The sequence below is a fragment of the Zootoca vivipara genome, chromosome 1 (assembly GCF_965207765.1).
Source record: "Zootoca vivipara chromosome 1, rZooViv2.hap1.1, whole genome shotgun sequence".
NCBI lineage: Eukaryota > Metazoa > Chordata > Lepidosauria > Squamata > Lacertidae > Zootoca > Zootoca vivipara.
The window spans coordinates 95,457,252-95,479,020 of NC_142582.1; the positions used below are offsets into that span (position 1 = coordinate 95,457,252).

Sequence of the window (21,769 nt, forward strand, 5' to 3'; positions counted from 1 at the left end):
AAAATGCCAACCCTCTTCCTTCTTTCTTTCTTTCTTTCTTTCTTTTCTTTCTTTCTTTTACATTTAATTCAAATTTCCTCTTATTGTAGAAAATGTGATCAGTAATAATAGCCGTCGATGCATAAAAAGAGCCTGCTGGCATGATGAATTGGTTGCGTCCACATTAGTTTCACTTCTGATTACATGGATTTGATTTATCCGCCACGTTGATTCATTGCTGAGCTTCCAGTTAAAGGCAATGTGCTAACGTAAACTCTTTCATATAAGAGCACATTTTGTCTTTTTACACCATTCACGCTACCTGCCACACCATCAGTAGTCTAAAAGAGTCAACTAGTAATCCAAACTCCATAGCAAAAGGTCAGTGAAAAATGTCTGCGTATAGAGGACAGCAGCCACCTTCTTTCAGTGTCTTAACTCATAGCTATGAGTAAGCCTGCGTAGGAGAAACGTTTACATGAAAGATAACACGTTCCCCAGGTTTTTTTCTTTACTGTTTGTGGCAGCAGATTAGCCAACAAACGCAGTTGTGACATACTATCTAATTTATGATTTTATACTTTCTACAGCTATACTAAACGTGGATCATTCCATCGTCGACTTAGAAACACTGGAAGCACTGTATGAGAACGTAAGTATAAAAGAGTCAGTTCCACACTGCTAGTTCCCAAATAGAAAGTGAGCTGTGGGCACATATTCCATCTTCTTGCATGTCCCATGTCCTCTTTATCCAAATGCTGTCTTTCTGCAACAGAAATGCAGGTTCCCCCCCTCCCCCCAATTCTCTTTAGTAATAGATGTCTGGTTGAACCCACCTTGAGATACAGTTCTTGTTTTGTTCAGACATTTCCGTATTCTATAGTCCTTCATTTTCATTTTGCATTCTTTCCTGCGGTAATGGCACATGCAGAGCAAGAGTTGAGGGATCACATGATAGCTAACATTGTGTAGGAGGAACACAGAGTACGTAGAGGAGCACCGCATCAGTACAACTCCTTCACATGCCAGCCAAAACACACTGGTGGCTGGTTGGCTTCTGTAGGCACTGGTAAAAAGGAGCAGGGCTAGTCTATGCAATTTTGCTCAACCCCTTCTCCTGGCCTTATGTTATTTCAGTGTTTGAGTATATCATTTGAACCCCACTATAATTGGCCCCTGCTATAACTGGCACAGGTTGGACTCTTCTGTGGTGCAACCAGGATCAGATAACTATTCTGGAATGGCAGTGGTGACATTGAAGCCAAATTGCTGTTGCTCAGATTACATCCTGCTCAGAGTCTCCAGATGCACCCACATGTAATTTGACAGTTCCACTGCATCTTGGGAAGTGTAGTTCACATAGCACCGTGTGTTTCAGTCAAACACACATGTGCAAAAGGTTATGCAGTTTCTGAGAACGTTGTGACATCCATGACACAGATTGGGCCTCATTGTGTATTTAATTGTAATGCCTGTCTACATATTACCAGCCTAAAGTGCAGCCAATTTTTTTCCAATTCAGTCTGTGGCTTATTTGCGGGAAAATGCAGCAGAACACAGAATTTCGTAAGAAATAACAAGATAGATATGGACTACGGCTAATGTCATGTGCACGCAGCTTCCCAAACCAGTGGTGGGAGCACCCAGGATGAAGAGTGAGCAAGAATGTGAACAAGAATTAGTTAAGAATTATACTAGCTATTCAAATCTAATTGTTGTCCATTGTATGCTGAATTGTGTCAAGTGAAACAAAATTACTTCTACATTGAAAATACCTTATTAGGAAAACCCATCCTGTTGATGTTGCGTGTATGGTTCTGTCGGTCTCTCTTTGTAGGTGGGACAGCAGCACCTACCCCTGAATTCAGCCCCCTTTCTCCCTGCCACTCCAAGAAGTATTTAGTGCTTCCAAAGATGTGGGCACATTGGGGGGGGGTGTTCTCTCTTGAGGCTAAGAAAACTCATTACTCTTTTTTCCCCCATTGGAATTGCAGAGAGCGCAGAAGGATGAACTGGAGAAAATAAAGCAGCATTATGACACTTCAAAAGAAGAAGAAGTGAAACTTCTCGATAAACCAGAACAGTAAGATGGTGCAGGGGTCCTGCCATAGGTTCCTATCATTCAAACGAGTCTTTGGAAAGCAGAACAGCTGGAATAGCACTGCATAGAATCGAATAGAATTGTTCAAAGAAGCTCCCACATGCCAAATTGTGAAATGCCCATTCCAACACTAGAAAGCCCATTCTGATGGATGTCCGCTTATACTTCTGTTGGAAATCTCAAAAGGCCGATATTCCAAAAAGTTTGGCACTTTAGTCTAAAGCCAAACTTTTAAAATTAACTTACGCCTACTTTCCTGCCCTTTCCAACCTCCGGCTTCTTTTCCTAGCAAATAACAGTGAACTGATGTTCTGAGCTTCCCAGTGGTATTCATTAAATATAGCAGATACAGATTTAAAAACAAATACACCACTCCTGAAGACCAAAGGCTCAGAACAGTCTTTGTTTCATACAGTGGCTGCATTTGCACATTACACTGAGCCAAACTATGGCTAGGCACAAACATGCAGCTCATGGAGAGGAGATTGCAGCTGGTTTGCTTCTCCCCAGTCCTTTCATTTCAGCCCAGTGTGGTGTTGTTTGAACCTAGGTTCATGGTTCACCTCTCTCCTCCTTAACCACGAGCTGTCGCCATGAGATTGGGTTCAGATGACATGATAACCCTTATCTGCTGTGACACACGTAGGGGGTGGAAGAGAAGTAGGGGAAGTCCTGTTGTGAACACAAGGGTGCAAAATGCATTGTGTCCTTATATCAAAATAAAAAAATTCCTTCAGTAGCACCTTAAAGACCAACTAAGTTTATATTTTGGTATGAGCTTTCGTGTGCATGCACACTTCTTCAGATATGCACACGAAAGCTCATACCAAAATATAAACTTAGTTGGTCTTTAAGGTGCTACTGAAGGAATTTTTTTATTTTGCTTCGACTCAGACCAACACGGCTACCTACCTGTAACTGTCCTTATATCATTAATCTTTACAATATCACTGCATTAGGGCTGGCAGAACAATATTACTCTTGATTTCTGTGCTGGGACCAACAGCGTAAAGTTGAGTCCCATGGCACTCAATGTGATTTTCTCCCTACAAATTGTGTTTGGAGTGCACCCTAGAAATGGCTGCACTCCTGGGTTCATATTCAGATCTGGAAGCAATCTACTCTCTTTGTCAAACAACCGCAGTAGAGAGAGGGGGACACACACCATTTATATAGAACTGTTCCCGACCAGCAGAGTGCAGTATCTCTCCCTGTCTCTCGTTCTTGTTCATGCTGTTTCTCATGTACATTAACTCCAGTGTTGAAGTTTTAAAGCTGTCCATCTCCTTTCATGGTAAATAGCAACATGCACAATATCTTGTATCATTTAAATCACACAAAAAGCTAATTTTATGAAAGGAGTTTGACATTATTCGCTGATAAATTGTATTGGATGAATGTAAAATTAGGTCAATAGGAAACTTTAGTGTTATTTTTTTCCACCTATTTTTGCAGGTTTCTATATGAGTTATCCCAGATCTCCAATTTTGCAGAACGTGCTCGATGTATAATCTTTCAGTCTGTCTTCAATGAAGGAATAACTGCAGTGCACCGGAAAGTCGATATTATTAACCGTGTTTCTAAGGTAGTTGTCAGAACCGATTGTAAATTTGTGGTGAAATAATGGATCTGGGCTGGTTCTAAAGCAACTTTACAATAATATGTATTCAAATAAAGTGGGGGAGGGCAGAGAAGCAAATACAGCAACACAACTCACATTTCATCACCGGAAAATGTATTAATTTACTTTTCATTTGCTTATTTAAGACATTTGTGTCCCACCTTTCCTTAAGAAATCCAAGACAGTTAACAATGCAAAAGCAATGAAAATATTTTTAGAACTATGGCAGCGTAAATGCAGTGGCTTCATTGCACAGATCTGGTTGTGAAAGCATTCAGAAATAATGTTTACCCTCAGGTTTCTGGATAAAAACTTTAATCAGAAGTTTAAAAGCTGCTTTTGAAAGATTTTAGTGCAATTCTATTTCATTCTACACCAAAGCATTCATAAGTGTAAAAAGAGGCTAGCATTCAAATGATATGTATGTACTTGTCCTCTGCTTCCCTATGTTAAACACTGGCATTCTTCTTTCAGGATTTGCTGGATATAAAAAGTGTGAAAGACATTTTAGGATTGATCCTGGCTTTTGGAAATTACATGAATGGAGGGAACAGGACGCGTGGTCAAGCAGATGGGTTTGGTTTGGAAATACTTCCCAAATTAAAGGATGTTAAAAGTAGAGTAAGTAGTTGTTTTTAAAAAAAATAGATTTTTTTTTAAATTGGCATTTTAAGCAAAGGTCTGCCAAGTGCCAATGTTTCTCTCTTTCTTCCTACAATTCTTTGCCTTTCTTTATGCCTGAGACACAGGCAGAGGGATATAGCCCTTCTCCATACCAATTAATGGGTGTTTCTTATTGCTACAGCTTCACCACTACAAGCAGCCATCCCCAGTAGCAAATGACAAGTGAGTTATTGAACTCACCTGGGACTTTGCCATTAAAAGAAAAAAAAACACCTCCACAATACAGTGGTACCTCGCAAGACGAATGCCCTGCAATACGATTTTTTCGCAAGACGAATGTGTCTTGCGATCTGATGGTGACTCGCAAGACGAATTCGTTTTGCGAAAAATTTATCTTGCGAATCACGTTTCCCATAGGAATGCATTGAAATTTAATTAATGCATTCCTATGGGCAACAAAAGAAATATCAATGCATTCCTATGAGAAACCGCGATTCGCAAGACGAATTTTTCGCAAAATGAATTGAATCGTGGAACGAATCAAATTCGTCTTGCAAGGCACCACTGTCACGTATGCACATACATTCTTGTCTCCAGTGTGAGAAAATAGATCTCACAGTTTCGTACATGGATTACAACGTTCCTGAGTAAGATTCACAGGGCATTGCTTGAGAACTTTTAAAAATTGATTCAGAAGCACGACTCATTTGCCTTTTCCCATTCCCAACTTTTATTTATGTAGAGAGAGAGAAAATATTTATATACTGCTGCTCAATAAAAGCATCAGGGTAGTTTACAGCAGTCATACATAAAACCATACAATAAAATTCATATATATATTTTTAATCAGATCTCAGTTTACTATTATAGAAAGGTGTGTTCTTTAATTGCCTGCCTTGGCTTGGTGGAATAGAAACACTTTCAGCAGGTGTTTGAAACAGAAACTGCTGTGGAGTATTCCGCAGGACTGAAGGCTCGGTTTCTTGTTGCTGTCAAAGAACCTTACCAACTCAGAGAACACTCCAACCGTGCTCCTGCAAAAATCTCAGAGACTGAGCTGGAGTGGAGTGGTTCAGGCATTCCCTAAGGTGCCCTGGACCTAAGTTCTTCTGGGCATTGTAAATTAACACAAGAACCTTGGACCTGGCTTGGTGGTAGATGGGCAACCTGTTCAGATGTTTTAGCAATGGCATTACATGTTATCAGCTAGGTGTCCCCACCAGCAGTTTGACTGCTGAATTCTGCACCAACTGGAGCTTCTAAACCAAGAGCAGCTCCACATAAAGCCATGTTACAGTAATCCAGCCTCAAGCTTACCTCAAGCTATCGCTGGCCTGGAATGGGCATAGCTGGTGAATCAGATGAAGCTGTTAAAAGTCATTTCTAGCCTCATTTTGTGCAATGTAGCTATCAATTTCTTACACAAAGGATGCTCTGCTAACCAGTGCTTGTATCCAAAGGTGCATTTTTGCACACATAAAGTGTCTCTTGGTCTTTCTCAGCTTCATGCCCAAGCAGAACTGCTATAATGTCTACAGATTGCAAGATTTCTTGTGCAAGCATGTCTGGGCCAGTACTCTAGCCACTCTTTTCCTTTGCTCGCAGCTCTTCAGACCCAGACTTGGACTGTTTCGTTTTTTAACTGGCAAGTAAAATAAGTCCACCCAAATTTTGGGGCTTGTACCCATCCAATCTATGTTAACGTGGGTGGCACTGTGGGTTAAACCACAGAGCCCTATGGCTTGCCAATCAGAAGGTTGGCGGTTTGAATCCCCACAACAGGGTGAGCTCCGGTTGCTCGGTCCCAGCTATTGCCAACCTAGTAGTTCGAAAGAACGTCAAAGTGCAAGTAGATAAATAGATAGCGCTCTGGCAGGAAGGTAAACGGCGTTTCCATGTGCTGCTCTGATTTGCCAGAAGTGGCTTTGTCATGCTGGCCACATGACCTGGAAGCTGTACGCCGGCTCCCTCGGCCAATAACACAAGATGAGCGCTGCAACCCCAGAGTTGGTCACGACTGGACCTAATGGTCAGGGATCCCTTTACCTTTACCTACCCATCCAATCTATGTTAGGCTCCAATCCTAGACACAATTACCAAAGAAATAAACCCCACTTAACACAGTAAGACTGATTACACTTGCAAAGGATTGTCTCATTGCATTGTGATGTCTCATTGGAAAAGAATGACTGAATAACAAAACAGGAGTGCAATTCTATACGCGTCTACTGGCTCAATGGGTCTTACTACCAAATGAGTGAGTATAGGATTGCAACATTAATCCTAAACATTTGTGGAACTTAGTGGGACTTGCTACTGAACAGGCATGCATAGTCAGGTGCTGTTAGAGTCTTAGGTCCATTCTGTGGTGATGGTCAAATTACCAGTTGCATGGTTCTTTAAAAAAAAAAAATAGAACAAGCAGTTAAGAATTTTGATGCTGCACGATGGTATTAAAATTAAAATGAATACATGGACCCTGAATTTAATACATTCTATTGATGTATTTTGCACAGCGAAATCCTATCTCAGTAGCTTTTGGTATGCTTTTCAAAAGCAAATGCACACTTCAAAGGCATTCCATATATAATACAGTTCAATGTCTTTCTCTTTGTGCTATTTAATAATTTCCAGTAACTAGTGATTTCATACCTAAAACACAGTTTATCCCTCTCCCTAGTTAATCTTCACTGATTTGATTCAGTACCCTGCATAATAAAGGGACAATGTCAAACAAATAGTACAAGACAAGAAAAATATTTTATTTTACGTAAAATGCTTTCTTTTGACTGAATTAGCATTTGTTCACCTAAATGACAGTGTGATATTCACAGGACACTCCACAAATATATTTGTAATAATCTGTTGGATCCCCTTTTCTTTTGAATTGCATAAGATTGCTCACTATTTCGGACATCTAGATAATGGGCAGATAATGTAAGGCCTATAGGCTATATAGGGTTTTTAGTCCCTTTAAAAGGCCAAATTGCACCTGGCAGTAGTACAGAGGTAAATAGGTCAGAAAGAGAGCACCAGAGCTTTTTTTCAGCTAGAACTCAGTTCCAGCACCTCTCGGGTGAGTGCCATTGTCATTTTAAGAGATCAAGGGAGGTGATCGTGGTAAGTTCCGACACCTCTTTTTCTAGATAAATAGCACTGGTGCATGTGTAGGTTAACATGTCATAGGCATATGATACCAATCCTAAGGGTGATGTTAGGAGGTGGAGCAGGGGTTGAGCCCCAAGTCCCCTGCCTATCTTCATATTCAGCTTATCTTTAGAACCTGTCTATGACTCTTCCAGAAAAACCTGCATGCCAGTCCCTTAACTGCTAGTTTAGAACAGTACATTTTTGTATTGGCCTCTGTAGGTTCAGTGTAGCCTTTCCCAATCTGGTGCTCCCCAAATGTTTTAGACTACAGTTCCCATCCCAGTGAAGAGGGATGAACAGGGATGATGGGAGCTGTAGGCCAAAAGTTACGGAAGGTATTGGGTTAGGGAAGGCTGGTCCAGTAAATCTCATAGTAACATAACATGCCATGTGATTAGGAAGACATAGTATCGTCACCATCCTTCCTCATCTGCTCTTCTCTGCTAAGCAAACTGCAGTGATCCTCATGGGGCTGATACATTAGGGATTGGGAGCAACCAGAAGCACCAATGATTGCAGTCACACTATTGCTGATGCAAAGAAACCAGTTGTTCCTCTTTTCGCTAGGTAAGGCAGGGATGTGGGGCATGTAGTCCTCCAGATGTTGCTGGATTCCAAGTCCCATCAGGCCCAGTCAACATGGCAAATAGCTCGGGATGATAAAAGTTACAGGTGTCCAACCACCTCCGAAAGGCCACAGTTTCCCCACCCCTGTTTTAAGGGGTCTAAGAAGTTCAGTACTGGAATGAGGGATCATAGGCTTAAGGCATTGCTCATTGCCCTGGACACAGCATTCCACACCAGTGCAACTGTCGAACCTTGGTTACTACAAAAAGGTCCCTTGTCTCACTGGAGATATTGAGTAGGTGATTGTCCAGATTGCATGAGATACTGCCCATGATGGTGCCATTGGTTCAGTTGAGATGCACTGCCAGCATGGGAAGTACAGCCCAAATGATTGGCAATTTAGCACATTACTACAATTTTGCATACTATTTTAAATTGCTGTAAGCAACTTTAAAAAAAATTATACATCTTTGACCTTTAGAAAGGTGCAGTATAAATGTTAGTTTAAGTCAATAAATTATATGATATGGGGTCCACCATTAGGAATTTTCCAGTCCTGGCAAGGATAAGAGCATGGTGGAGTCTGGTGGAAACAGGATACCTAGGGTTGTCAGGCAAGGCACTTGTATGCACTCAAAAGCCACAGGTCAGAAAGCAAGTGAGGTTAGAGACACATCCTTCAGAACCCTGGACAGGTCTAAGGCAAGAGATAACTCGATCTGACCAGGGATGGTTGCTGACTGAGCCTGAGCACACACAAACCAGGCTCCGCTCCCTTGCTGGAGAACAGAGAGACTCCTGGCACTCTGTCTTGGTTGCAACTAAACATAATATACAAATGGAGACAGGTCTTTTTCTGTGTATGTTTGTTTTAAACAGCAGTACTTCTAAAAGTGTTCTCATTACCTCTCTACTGTTTGGAATCCTTCCCCTCTTTTAGGATACTAATATCAGCCTTGTGGACTATGTTGTGATATATTACCTACGCCATTGTGACAAGGTAAATTATTTTGTTGCATTCATTATTGTACGGTGAATCGTGTGTTGGTACATTGCTTAAGAGAATGAATAGCCATGATCCAAGGAATTTGTGATGTTCTGTTCGCAAATAGCTTCCCTTTGAGAAAGAAAACATAGAAGCCCACCTCTATAGGTTTTCTTGGCAGCTATCTTTGTATCACAAGGGTACTCTGTTAGGTCCCAGGTAGCGCTGTGGGTTAAACCACAGAGTCTAGGGCTTGCTGATCAGAAGGTTGGTGGTTCGAATCCCTGCAACAGGATGAGCTCCCGTTGCTCGGTCCCAGCTCCTGCCCACCTAGCAATTCGAAAGCACATCAAAGTGCAAGTAGATAAATAGGGATCGCTCCAGCGGGAAGGTAAACGGCGTTTCCGTGCGCTGCTCTGGTTCACTAGAAGCAGCTTTGTCATGCTGGCCACATGACCTGGAAGCTGTCTGCGGACTAACGCCGGCTCCCTCAGCCTATAGAACGAGATGAGCGCCGCAACCCCAGAGTCGGACACGACTGGACCTGATGGTCAGGGCCCCCTTTACCTTTACCTTACTCTTTTTGGTATTCTATAAATTAACTCCTCTCTCCCCTCCTCCCAATTTTCATTTTTTTATTAAGATTTGAACTTGGTGCCCACCTCCCAGCAGTTACAACTTGAAAATAGCTTGGCATCCTGTTCTCCATTTTGTTTCACAAAGCCATATGCAGAATTCCAGCTCCAGATATTAAAATTCCATTAGCACATTGCATAGCCTTTCCTCTCTCTTTTTGCTGTAATATCTTAGAACAAATTTTAGTGCATAAGATGCATATACAAGCAACAGTTTATTTGTCTGCTTAAATCTTTAAACATCATAAGAAGAAGGGGGAAAGACTGGTACAGTAATGCACATTCTGCCATTTGAATAAATGCTGCACTTACAATCTATTGGCTCTGTTTATTTGTTCACATTGATAGGTTAATGCTTAGGGAACAATGGCTTGTTTGGGTAGAAAATCTTAACACTATTATAGCTACTAGGTTTTTTCTCCCCTTTGTCTTGTTTAGGATGCAGGAACAGAAAAGAGTGTGTTTCCTCTACCAGAACCGCAGGATTTCTTCCAAGCATCGCAGGTTAAGTTTGAAGACCTAATAAAAGACTTGAGAAAACTGAAGAGAGATTTAGAAGGTAAATAAGGACCAAGTACCATTTAAAAATCTGCAGCCAAATTCTTCTGTATGTTTTATTGGAAGTAAGTCCCCCTAAAATCTATAAAGCTTCCATAAATATGCATAGGATTGCAGCCTTACTGCTTAACAAGTCAAGCTTAGCCATGTCTACTCAGAAGTAAGTTTATTGAATTCAGTACTCCCAGGCAAGTGAGGTTGTGATTTCAGCCTGTTATTAGTACTTATTCCTGAAACCAAACTTAAAAGTTATGCTATTCAATGGTCTGTTCCAAATACAACCAGTGACAAATACTTTTCTTAATATCACATTCAGTTCTTCAGTCCCAGAGGAAATCTGCAGGAAATGTGTGAATTCCAAGCAAATTTATTCTAATTTCTCTGGGGGGCTCTGAATTTAACCTTGCAAATGGATGAGCCCAATAACCGGTATATTTGTCTCTATAGTTCAGTAATGTGCAACAATCGTGTCAAGGACTGTTCATTGTTCACAGTAATGAAGAATAAAATAAGCAGTTTGGGCACAGTCAAAATAATTGCATGCAACTAGAGATGGTGCTTGCAGATTAAAGAGAAATTCTATTCCTAAAGAACCAAGAAAAGGCCCCTTTTAAAAGGAAGAGTGATTTGACTGTTTGGCAGAAGGAGCTACTCAAGAGGAGGAAGGTCCAGTTGCACAAAAATTGTCCTTACTTGTATATGGGCATTTTATTCTCCAGGTATTCCAGGAAAGGAAACAAAGAAGTTCACATCTAGTGCTTTGTCCACAATGACTCAAACTAAAGTTTCATTGATATTTTAACTAACAGACTAACAAAATTAAATTATTTGGGCCCATAAACGTGAGGTGTAAATTTACTACCTGAAGAATAAGGAATAATCTGTATAATAATATTGGTCTTACTGTCCTTAAAATAGAGCTTTCTATGTACATTGAATGAAAGGATTCTGTTAAGGTTAGACAAAAAAAGTCTTCACAAAATAATTTATTATTCCAGTTAGACATGGCTGAATTAGCCTATAGTCACCTTAAAGAAAGTTTCAAAGGTCAACTGTGGTAAGGAAGTATCAATTGTTATTTATTCATCCTTGGCATACATGAATGCTCTATCTCCTCTCATCTCTTGGCTCTGTAAAACCCTTGGCCTGCCCTCTCTTGTGCTAGTTTGTGCTGAAACGTGATCTGTGTTTGGTCTTCTATTTTTCCAAATGTGTAGTCCTGGTGCTCTAGATTTCATTCTTGCTGGCCGTGCTTCAAGATTTTGACATGCTTATGATGTCAATGACAGTTACAAAATGAAGGCAGAAAGAAAAGCAGAATGCTGATTTCACGGTTCATCTTTTCCAGCCTGTTTAAACTGAGGAGTTTGTTAGACTCTTTGCTTCTACAGCAGCTGATGATTTCACTAAATATGGGATAGAAATTATGCAGGCACTTCTCTTGGATACATGCTACTTTGCTTTGCATGGGACATAAAGTTCCATGTGCCTTATCAACCTGAATTTCCCCCCCCCCCACACCTTTGTAACTTAAAACAATTGAGTGAAGTGCATTTGGTTGAATGCATTTAGTCAAGAGAGGTCTGTGCAGGGGGACAGGGGAGAGCAGGCCATTTTCACTAAAGGAAGACATTCTCCCAACCACAAAGAAGATCACAAGTCTAGGCACAAGAGTTGCTCAATAAGAAGCTTTTGCTGTAAGAAGAGGGACAGTCATCTTCATCTAGCAACTTTTCTAGAGAGAGAGAGAGACATCATTCCTACAGATTCAGATTATGGCATATTCCCATTTCATGGGTTCTACACATTTTGGCAGGGGCAGCACATCCTGTTTCACTGCTTGAGGTGAAGCAGGACACCCTGCCCTGCCAGCTCTACTGCCAGTAGGAAAGTGGCGCTGGTGGAGAAGCGGTGTTGGCATTGTGTCGAGTTTTGGCGAGATCTCACGCGCTCCATAAGATGCCATGCATCATTGAGATCTCGCTGCAAATGGTTGCGGATGCTGCCACTGCTTCTCCACTGGGGGGTCTGCAGTGGCTTTGCCTATGGGGCTTCTGCTGCCTGGGGAAGCAGCTTCACCCTGCCTGGTGGCTGTGCCAGCCCTGCATTTGGTTGTCCAGCTAGAGGTGTTCCTTGTTTAAATGAAAGAGAAGGTGGGACAGCTGTCAAGTGCCAGAAAGGAAGAGACTTTGTTTGGGGCACCATGCTTGTCTGTCAGACCTAAACAACTTAGACCAGGCATCCCCAAACTTCGGCCCTCCAGATGTTTTGGACTACAATTCCCATCATCCCTGACCTCTTAGCTAGGGATCATGGGAGTTGTAGGCCAAAACATCTGGAGGGCCGCAGTTTGGGGATGCCTGACTTAGACAAAGCCTCATGGGGGTCACTCTTCTCATTGAGTTCTATTGTGTTATTGTTTGAACTGTTGCAGTGCTTCATTTGGTGTTTAGCTGATAGTTCTTTGCTAAGTAATGCCAGGTTGAGGGACTTGTGTTCTATGATTCCACTGGTGAAAAGATTGACTCTGCCCAGAGGAGGTGTCTCGGAGGTGAAGACTGTGCTCTGCTGACCTTCAAAAATGGGAATTCACAGTAAATAAAAAAACTAAGTTTTTTCCCCATATAACATTGTAGAAAATTCTGCATGGAATATTTTAACTGAAGAGCATTTTGTTTTTTAGTACATATACAAAAGATCTGATGAGCATCTGTAGTTTATGGTAGCCATTAAAAACCTGTGGCTGCTGGCAAAATGCGAGTGAAAACTTAAAGCTCAAACAGATGTGATTTGCAAAAAAAAAAAAATGTGTTGGGAGAGGCAAATGTCCAGGCAAACAAAGTCATTCATATATATGTTATTTGGACAAGATTAAGTTCCATGTATTATAGATATATAGATCCAAAAAAAGATGTATGATAGAACTGAGAAATTGGGAGTTGTAATTTTATTGATGTTTATGAGTTTACAGATTTGCATACGATTGGCTTGGGCAATGTTAGCTTATTAAATGTTACAGTTCTTGAATTTATTTGGGGGGCATTCTGAAATGTGGGAATCTGTCCTTAGCAATTGGTGTGGACATACAAATAATATTTATTTTTTAAAAAAATAACAGAAGTAGTTTCTGTGAGTAAACAAAAAAGGAAAGAAAAAAAGGTGTTACTTTTTCACATCAGAAAAGCAAATAAATTATGATGGAAGACAAGCAATTTTGCAGTAAGATCTCAGCTACAGTGAGATCTTACTCAAATCTCAAAATACTGTTAAGAGATTCCTTCTAAATAAAGTAAAATGTAGAAGCTAAGAATCCACATCATCTGTTCATACCAGAGTTAAATGACTCTGCTCTAAGTCTCTAGTTTTAAATTCCAAGACCATACGGAACCAAGAGTTCAAACGCAAATAGGACCACTGGTGTTTTTATCCTTGGGTTTTCTCACTTGAGATTTGAAAGATATAATGTCAGCTAATACATAGTTAAACATCTTTTAAGGGATAAAGGATAGTATTTTAGATGAAACAACCGAAAACATACATGTAATATATCTATAAATCAACCCCACCCCAGTAAAAGGCATGCTGAAAATTAGGGTCCAAAGACCTGGGGTACATAATAATGTTTTTGCCTGGCTCCTAAAAGCAAATAGTGATTCTGCTGGATCAAACCAAAGGTTTATCTGCTATCTTCTTTCTAACAACTTTTGAGAAACCCACAATTTAACCAGTTTGAGTGTGTGCCTAAGTTAATTTTAAAAGTGCCAGATATGTATGGAATAACCAATACTGAAAAAACAGAATATTTCATATATAAGCTAATAGTCTTTTAATCATGCCTAAACAGTAGACTTTGAAAGATCAATTTCCATCTCTCTTTTCAAACTATGTTAAAACTATGTTAGAACTTTAGCCCATACTACATCCATGTTCATACATTGTGCACCAGTATTCTGCTGATGCTGAACCAGTTCTGACCCCCCCCAAACAGACTGAGACTCATTTATTTAGCATGCAAGCCTGTAGCACAATCCTAGGTCATTTTGTCTTATAAAATGGTTTTCAAAACACCAAGTATTTGACCAGTTCACATAGATCACAGGGGTACAGTTTTTATAGGCGGTGATGATCAATTCAGGTGCAAATTTGTCTTCTGTAAATCTGCATTAGCTTTATTGGACATTTCTGCGCGGAAGGATTCTGTGAGACTGGCTGCATTCAGATGCCTCATCAAACCAAGACTTTAAAAGCCCAAGCATGATTTGTGTGCTTTTTAAAATCTAAATCTATGTTGCTCTACTTTGCACAAGGTACCTTTGTCTTCTTCTTCTTCTTCTTCTTCTTCTTCTTCTTCTTCTTCTTCTTCTTCTTCTTCTTCTTCTTCTTCTTCTTCTTGCAATTCTCTCCTCCACCCCTCACACTATATCCCAGAACTTTCCTGAAGGTTTCCGAACCCTCAGGAAAGGCATTTGAGGCATGGGGGGCACGGGAGTCTCTGGTGGAGAGACGGTGCAAAAACTCTGTTGTGACAACAGACTACTACATTCATACCTTGAATCCCAAACGCCTTGCAAGTCAAACGTTTTGGCTCCCGAACGCCACAAACCCAAAAGTGAGTATTCCGGTTTCCAAATGTTCTTTGGAACCTGAACATCTGACGCGGGTTCCGCGGGTTCCTTGATTTCTGAATGTTTTGGAAGTCGAACGGACTTCCAGAACGGATTCCATTCGACTTCTGAGGTACGACTGTAATGGCAGTAATCACATAAAAAACTGGTTGCTATAGACATATTTGGTACTTAGGAATTAATTGTGGATGAAGTAAAGGCAAAAGATATGTAGACAGTTTCTGAGCTCAATTCTGTTATTTCATATCTCTCGGTGTGTATGTGTTGCTTTCAGTTTAAAATAATTGTATTTTTTATAAAGTCACTTGTACAAAAAGAAATGTTATAAATAGCAAAGAATTTACAAACTATGTGTGTTAAAATCATATAAAATAATAGAAACATAGCACCTAATAACAATTAATGCCAATCTTTGCAGTAGTATTTCCTTAGAAAAATAATTTATGCCCTGAGTTTAACATCCCAATTATAAAGCTTCTGTCCAAGAGACACATGGTTTCAAATGGACTATGAAATAAGCATGTCTTTAACAATCCTGTGATGGTATTAACTGTCAGGCTCTGAGCAGACATTAGGAGATACACAAACAGTAGTGGCTGTTAGAAACTTTCACTGGTGTATAATTCATGAAGGATAGTATCAGTGACAGGTTTACAGGGGTCCATGCTGTTAAATACTTGGGTTCACTGTCAGGATGATTCCCATAAGCGCTACTGGTAGGTCCTAGTATTTGTTCAGCAATTCACTCTTATCAACACTGAACTATTTCTAGTTTTACATTTACTTTTAAAATGACACTTAGAAATACCAACTCCCGCCTGATTGACACTGCAGTACCCCTTACATGAAGGTTTGTTTATATGTAATGATTCTTTGGACAGATTTACAAGTGTCTGTGGAGTTTTAAAAGACGATTTGCCCAACAGGCATTAAGCGAGAGACACTCAGCTTTGTAAATATTTTAGTTTGTTTGGGGATTTTTTCCCCCTAGGTTGAGCCAAATACCCCATTAAATCTGTAGAGAGTGGCAAACTGCTAATCAGCAGCTCAAGCTATGTTTGAACATTTTGCTAATGATATCTAAGCTTTGCCGTGGGAACCACAATATACACCTAACAGTACGCAAGTTGAGGAATTTTCAGGAATGCCTCTCATTACATTCCATACACATTTTGCAGTATAGATAATTTTAATACTCGTTTTAAGGTTGATGTAGCCAACACACGGCAGGCATCCAGGAAATCTATTTAAAAATGTACTGCGGCAAACGATTACATAAAGCTGCTTGCACGTGATGCTAAAACTAGTTGCATTTGATACTAAATTGGACCGGGCTCTCTCTTAAGAAACCCCATCACTCGTATCTGTTGCAATGCAAAGCTGCTGTTCTGACGGCTAAACATTTGATAATGCCAAATGTATGAGAATCAGTCGGTCCTGTCTAAAGATCTTTCAGGTTCCATGTAGCTCTGCCAAAAGAATTTGATGGAATCCTAGCTTCAGATTGTGTCCGTCCAAGGGAACACCTCTTCCTACTGTAACTAACCCTGTGTTGTGTTCTGAGGCAGCTGCAGCGATTGGTACAAAGTCTTCATGCAAGCTTCTTAATAGGCAAACTGTGCTGGAGCACAGGACAGAGAAGAAAGGGTACACATTAGAGAAGGAAGGGGAGAGAGTTCGCCCCATATGTTAAGGTCTGCTAAAGGGCTCTATTCTTGTAATGCACTATTTGAATATTGCAGTCCACTACAAAGGGAATTCAGTTTGATTCACTAGTAGTTTTCATGCCCACCTCAAGGTTCTTTGGGCCATGGTTTGTTGAGTGAGCCTTGAAGCACCCTATTTGACAGCTAGTCATATTTTCTTTATTATATACACAAGCCAGTATTCAGGAAGGATATCCTTCGTGAACCAGAGATCCACACTAACGTAGCAACCAACCTCATGAAACAAGCTTCAATTTCAGTGTCCCATTTACACCGCTGTCTCTTTCTTTAAACTCTCCAGGCCTCTTGGCTGCTACTCTTTGCTACAGCGTCGTCCAGCTAAAGTCATTTGAACCTCTCCAGAGAAAAAGTGTTGCATTTTCAAGTTGGATTCTTAATCCTCAGATCTGCCCTTAGCCATCATTCCTTAGCCATCATTCCAGTGTGGCACAGGATGAGGAACGACTGTTTACTACAGTACATTTCATTATCAAGGGAGAAGACTGGAAAGGAGCATGAAGAGTCATTAGCAGAAACAGTTCCTTCCAGACCTCTCTAAGAGTCCATTGAGGAAGTCATTTCATGCCTGTATTCAGGTTTTGTTTTTTAAAGAATCCAGTCTCCTTTAGAACCTTCCTTATCTTCAGTTTAAACAAAACAGTCACCCCACTTCTCAATAAAACTGACTAGGATAAATATAAGCATGCACCTTTACACTGAACATGCATGCTTCTTTCCCTTCCTGAATGACAGCGTATTCCAGTCCCCTTCCTTAGCTGCTGTGATTTGACCAACACCCGCAGCAAGGGAGGTAAGACATCTCTGCCCTACTTCCTCATTTTAAAGCATTTTTGTATGAGGAAGAGAGCTTTGCACCAAGACTTACATTGCTGAAATAAAAAAAAGAAATGATATATTTCACATTAATGCTTTGTCAGGGGCAGGTGCTAGGAGCAGGTCAGTAATAACTCATACGGCATCAGTGAAGTTAAGTCTTTATTCAAAGAAACAAACAGCTCAGGAGGGCCAGGCCTAGTGAACACAGCAGCTCCTTCCAATGAGATTGTTCACACAGTTGTCTAAGCCCCCTCTCCCCTGGGTTCTTCCCAAGCAGTCTGAGACCCCATGGAAGCATCTGTCTCTGCTCTGACCTCTTCATACCTCGTCTGGTCCTAGAAGACCTACAGGGAGGGGACCTGGTCGCAGCAGGAGAAGGAGAGTCCCTGGCTTCTTGAGCAGCCTGCCAATCTTGGCCTTTTGGGCCCACTCCTCTCCAGCCTCCACTTCTGCCTCTGGTTCTGGACTGCTCTCTGCCACAGCCTCTTCCTGCTTATAAAACCCTGTTATCTCTTCCGTTTCCGACACCACCTCCCAGTTCCTCTTCCTTTTCTGACCACTCATCATCATCCAACAATCCCCAGCTCTGAGCCTTCTTCCCTTGGGAGTTCCCCAGCAAGTCCTCCCACCACCACTCCTCTCCATCCAGCCAGTCCATGACATGCTTCTACCATCAACCAATATATTCTAAAATAACTATATTTATTTTATAAGGTTACCTTTCAAGTCAGCATATTTAGTTTTGCAGCTTTATTTTAATTTCCAGTATGTGATTTAGTTTTGATTTCCATTCAAGTAACAATAAAATTATCTACCTTGAAATAACAGTAGGGATCTAGCAGGGAAGGGAAGGGGCAAGGTACTTGTCTGGGGAGATACTGCCTGCCTTTCCTGCCCACTCCCTACACACCATCCATGATTTCCTGTCCCATCTTGAACTGGGCTGCATACTTTGGACATTTTCTCCATTACTGATGGATTCTGCTGCTCCCAGGATGTAAAGAAAAGAACTTGCTCAAGGACAAAGGATTTCCTTGCCTGATCTTATGCCATGTTGCTACTTAGCAAGTCTCCATGAAATTAAGACTGTCAGTTCTTTAAATATTCCATATTGATATACATATGCTTGCTTCCATTAATATTTTCAACTAGCGAATAAAAATGTGCAGTGCATTCTGTAGGGAATCCCACACAAAAATATAGAAAAGTATCATTATATACTTTTGAAGTCATTGGCAATTATTTCTGAGTAAATATGAATGGAATCAGGTTCTTTGCAAAAGTCATGTAAGCTTTAAAACCCACATCAATGAATTTCATAGTCAAATTTGATATATGAACATTTAGTTTGCCGATCGGAAGGTTGGCAGTTTGAATCCGCAGGACAGGGTGAGCCATACCCTCCAACTCCCGGTAAGAAAAATGTGGGATCAGCAGCGGCGTGGCACCGGAAGCCGCTTCTACGCATGTCTGGACATGCGTAGAAGCAACTTCTAGTGCCGGTGCTGCCCGATTTCCAGTGCCCAGACATGGGCAGAGCGGCACCGGAAGTCACTTCTATGAATGCGTAGAAGCGACTTCCGGTGCCGCACTGCCCGATTTCCAGTGCCCAGACATGGGCAGAGCGGCACCCGAAATCGGTTCTGCGCATGTCCAGACATGTGCAGAAGGAGCCTCCCTGGCAGGTAGGAAATCCGGGGGATTTACGGGATTTTTCTCTATTCGGGATAACAGTGAGAAATGGGTTTCAATACAGGGGTTTCCCGTGAAAAACGGGAGACTTGGCAGCTATGGGGTGAGCTGTTGCTCTGTCCCAGCTTCTGCCAACCTAGCAGTTGGAAAGCATACAAGTGCAGTTAGATATATAGGTTCCGCTGCGGGGGAAGATAAACAGCTTTTCTGTGCGCTCTGGTTTCCATGCTAGCTACATGACCTGGAAAGCTGTCTGTGGACAAATGCCGGCTCCCTTGGCCTGAAAGCGAGATGAGCACTGCACCTCATAGTCACCATTAACTGTCCAGGGGTCCTTTACCTTTACCTTAGTTGACTTTAGTTTACTTGGAAACTTTGATTTGTAGGTTGCGGCATTAGTTTTTCTATTTTTAAGTTCTGGGGTCAGACTGAAAGGTGAGAAGCTTTTCTCTCTTCAAATATATTTTTCAGGAAGCTGCATTTTTTTCCCTCCCATTTTATCATGCTCTGTTGTAAGCATTGGTGGCTGCCAAGTCAACAGTTAAGAAAATAGCACTGTGAAGTGTTTTGGGACAAGCGCAGGCCCTACTGTTTATATTCTTCTTTAATTGTTTATTTTTAAATGAATCATATTCCATTTTTAAGGATACTGAATTACACTTGGAATGCCTTTTCTGCAACACTAAGTGGCAGAAAGATCAATTTTACATAATACTGAAGGGGGGTATTTTGTAGGGGAAGTGTTGTGTTTTTCCAAAAAAGCTATTTTAGTCTGCATTGGTTGGGAGGTTTTCGCTAAATGTTCCTGGTGGTCCACATGTATTGCGTGCTCTGATTGGAGTTCTTCTGCACCAGCTTGTAAAAACACGGTGATATGTCATGGATTTGTTTGAAACTTTATGTTTGTTAAGATCCTTGTGATCCTCTTTCTTCTCCCAAAACTGCTTCTCTGCCTAACTCCCATAAATAGGTGGCCTTGTGTCCTGCTTTACGGGGACATCTTGTTGTCATCTATTTGAAGGACTGTTTGGTCCAAGTCTGGTCTAATGATAAAGAACCATAAGGCAAAGTAGGACTCTTGACATTGCCCATCAACAATTATCACCTAAATCAGCAGCTTGAGCAGATACGCAATTCACAATCTTCTCAAGGGTCCTATGTACTCTAATTCTATTTAAATTAAATAATTACGCTGATGTGTTTATACCTCTGATATAAAAATAAGATATTGTGCAATTGTGTGCCCTCTTTTGTTTTCTGAACCTTTACCACTGGTGTAGTTCTCTCTCTTCCCCGCCCCCAAGCAATGCATAAGCGGGCCACCCTATCTTCATGCATGCCTCTCTGTCACTTCATACATACTTCATAGATAGGATGTCCACTTATGCGTCATCAGAAAAGAGGAAATGTATGCACTGTCCAGCTGTGGCAACTGCAGTGCATCTGAGATAAGGCCAATAGCTTTCCCTACGTGCCAAGCTGCCATGGTGGCACAGGGAATAGGTTTGGCACAAAGAGTAAGGGTCCTCTGCCCCACTGCAGGGTCCTCTGCCCCACAGGATATCACTTAATATTAGCATATCTTTCGCTTCAGTGCGATTATCTGACACACTCTCTATATGAAGTTGGAATTTGCTAGGGCAGAAGAAATCCTTTTTGGGTTGATGTGACCCAAAGCAATAAAAGCAAGTCCGCCTCAAATTCTTACTAAATAATTGCACTGCTTTCCCCATTATATAATAACTTACAGCCACTATGCAGAGTACATGGAATAGCATTTTTTTAAAAAAGCTGTCAAGAAAATACGACTTGAACATCCCATGAGTGGGTGTTATTAGATCTCCTGGTTCACAAAACTTCGCCTAATCCCCTCCATTTTCAAAAGTAGCTGCACAGATTGTAACTGTGCCATTCCCTTAGGTAATTATAGGTAGTAATGAGTATGGGGAGTTGTTAACTGAAAATCACATAACTCTGAAAAATATATTAAGTTACACATATTTAAAGCTCTTATCCAGGCATTTATCACTCCCTTTCAGTTCTTTTCTCACATTACTACCTATATAACCAGTGATAAGTGCCTATCTGGCATTTATCTAGGTACTCTTTCCATTTATTAGAACTAAGTAAAATAAATATTAACTGGATTATCACTGACTCACAAGAAACTAGTAACTTCCATGCATGTCTTCGATGTCTTTTAACCATATACTGCTGCAAGAGAATTTACAATGTGGTATGGAGGTATTCTCATTATATGCAAATGAGCATTGATGCAGCATCACCTCATTTACAAATCATTTATATCGCTATTGGCTATAACATTTTCCTTCTTGTATAATTGTTTTTCTTTAAATCCCCCACACCATATCTCTCTTAACTGCCACTCTTCACATATAATTTCACTAGAGTTAAGATAATGCAATTATTACAAAGTGCAAATCGATTAACCTGCTGTTTTCTCTTCAGGTGTGTGTATTAGACTAGTGTTTAACCCTAGGAACATATAGAGCATATAGACATAATATCAGTGTAAGTCAACTGGCTTCATTTCCAAAAATACGACTATGGGACCAAGATGTAAGACTGTGAATTACATAAGGAAGGGACCTTGCTTACCTCTCTGTTTGTAAATCATCTGAAAAAAATAAGCACTCTTCTCCTTAGATGTTTACTCAGAAGTAAGCAC

At 40.8% G+C, this 21,769-nt stretch overlaps 1 protein-coding gene across 3 annotated transcripts in view; it reads left to right on the plus strand.

The window, feature by feature from the left end:
• FMN1 (formin 1) overlaps positions 1-21,769 on the plus strand; it is a 119,092-nt gene that overhangs the window by 55,927 nt on the left and 41,396 nt on the right. For all 3 annotated transcript variants that reach the window (XM_035110694.3, XM_088671064.1, XM_088671069.1), the window contains exons 7-12: positions 570-631; positions 1,974-2,062; positions 3,536-3,665; positions 4,176-4,322; positions 8,983-9,042; positions 10,101-10,221. In XM_035110694.3, the coding sequence (XP_034966585.3) occupies positions 570-631; positions 1,974-2,062; positions 3,536-3,665; positions 4,176-4,322; positions 8,983-9,042; positions 10,101-10,221 (609 nt within the window). The remainder of the gene's footprint in view (positions 1-569; positions 632-1,973; positions 2,063-3,535; positions 3,666-4,175; positions 4,323-8,982; positions 9,043-10,100; positions 10,222-21,769) is intronic.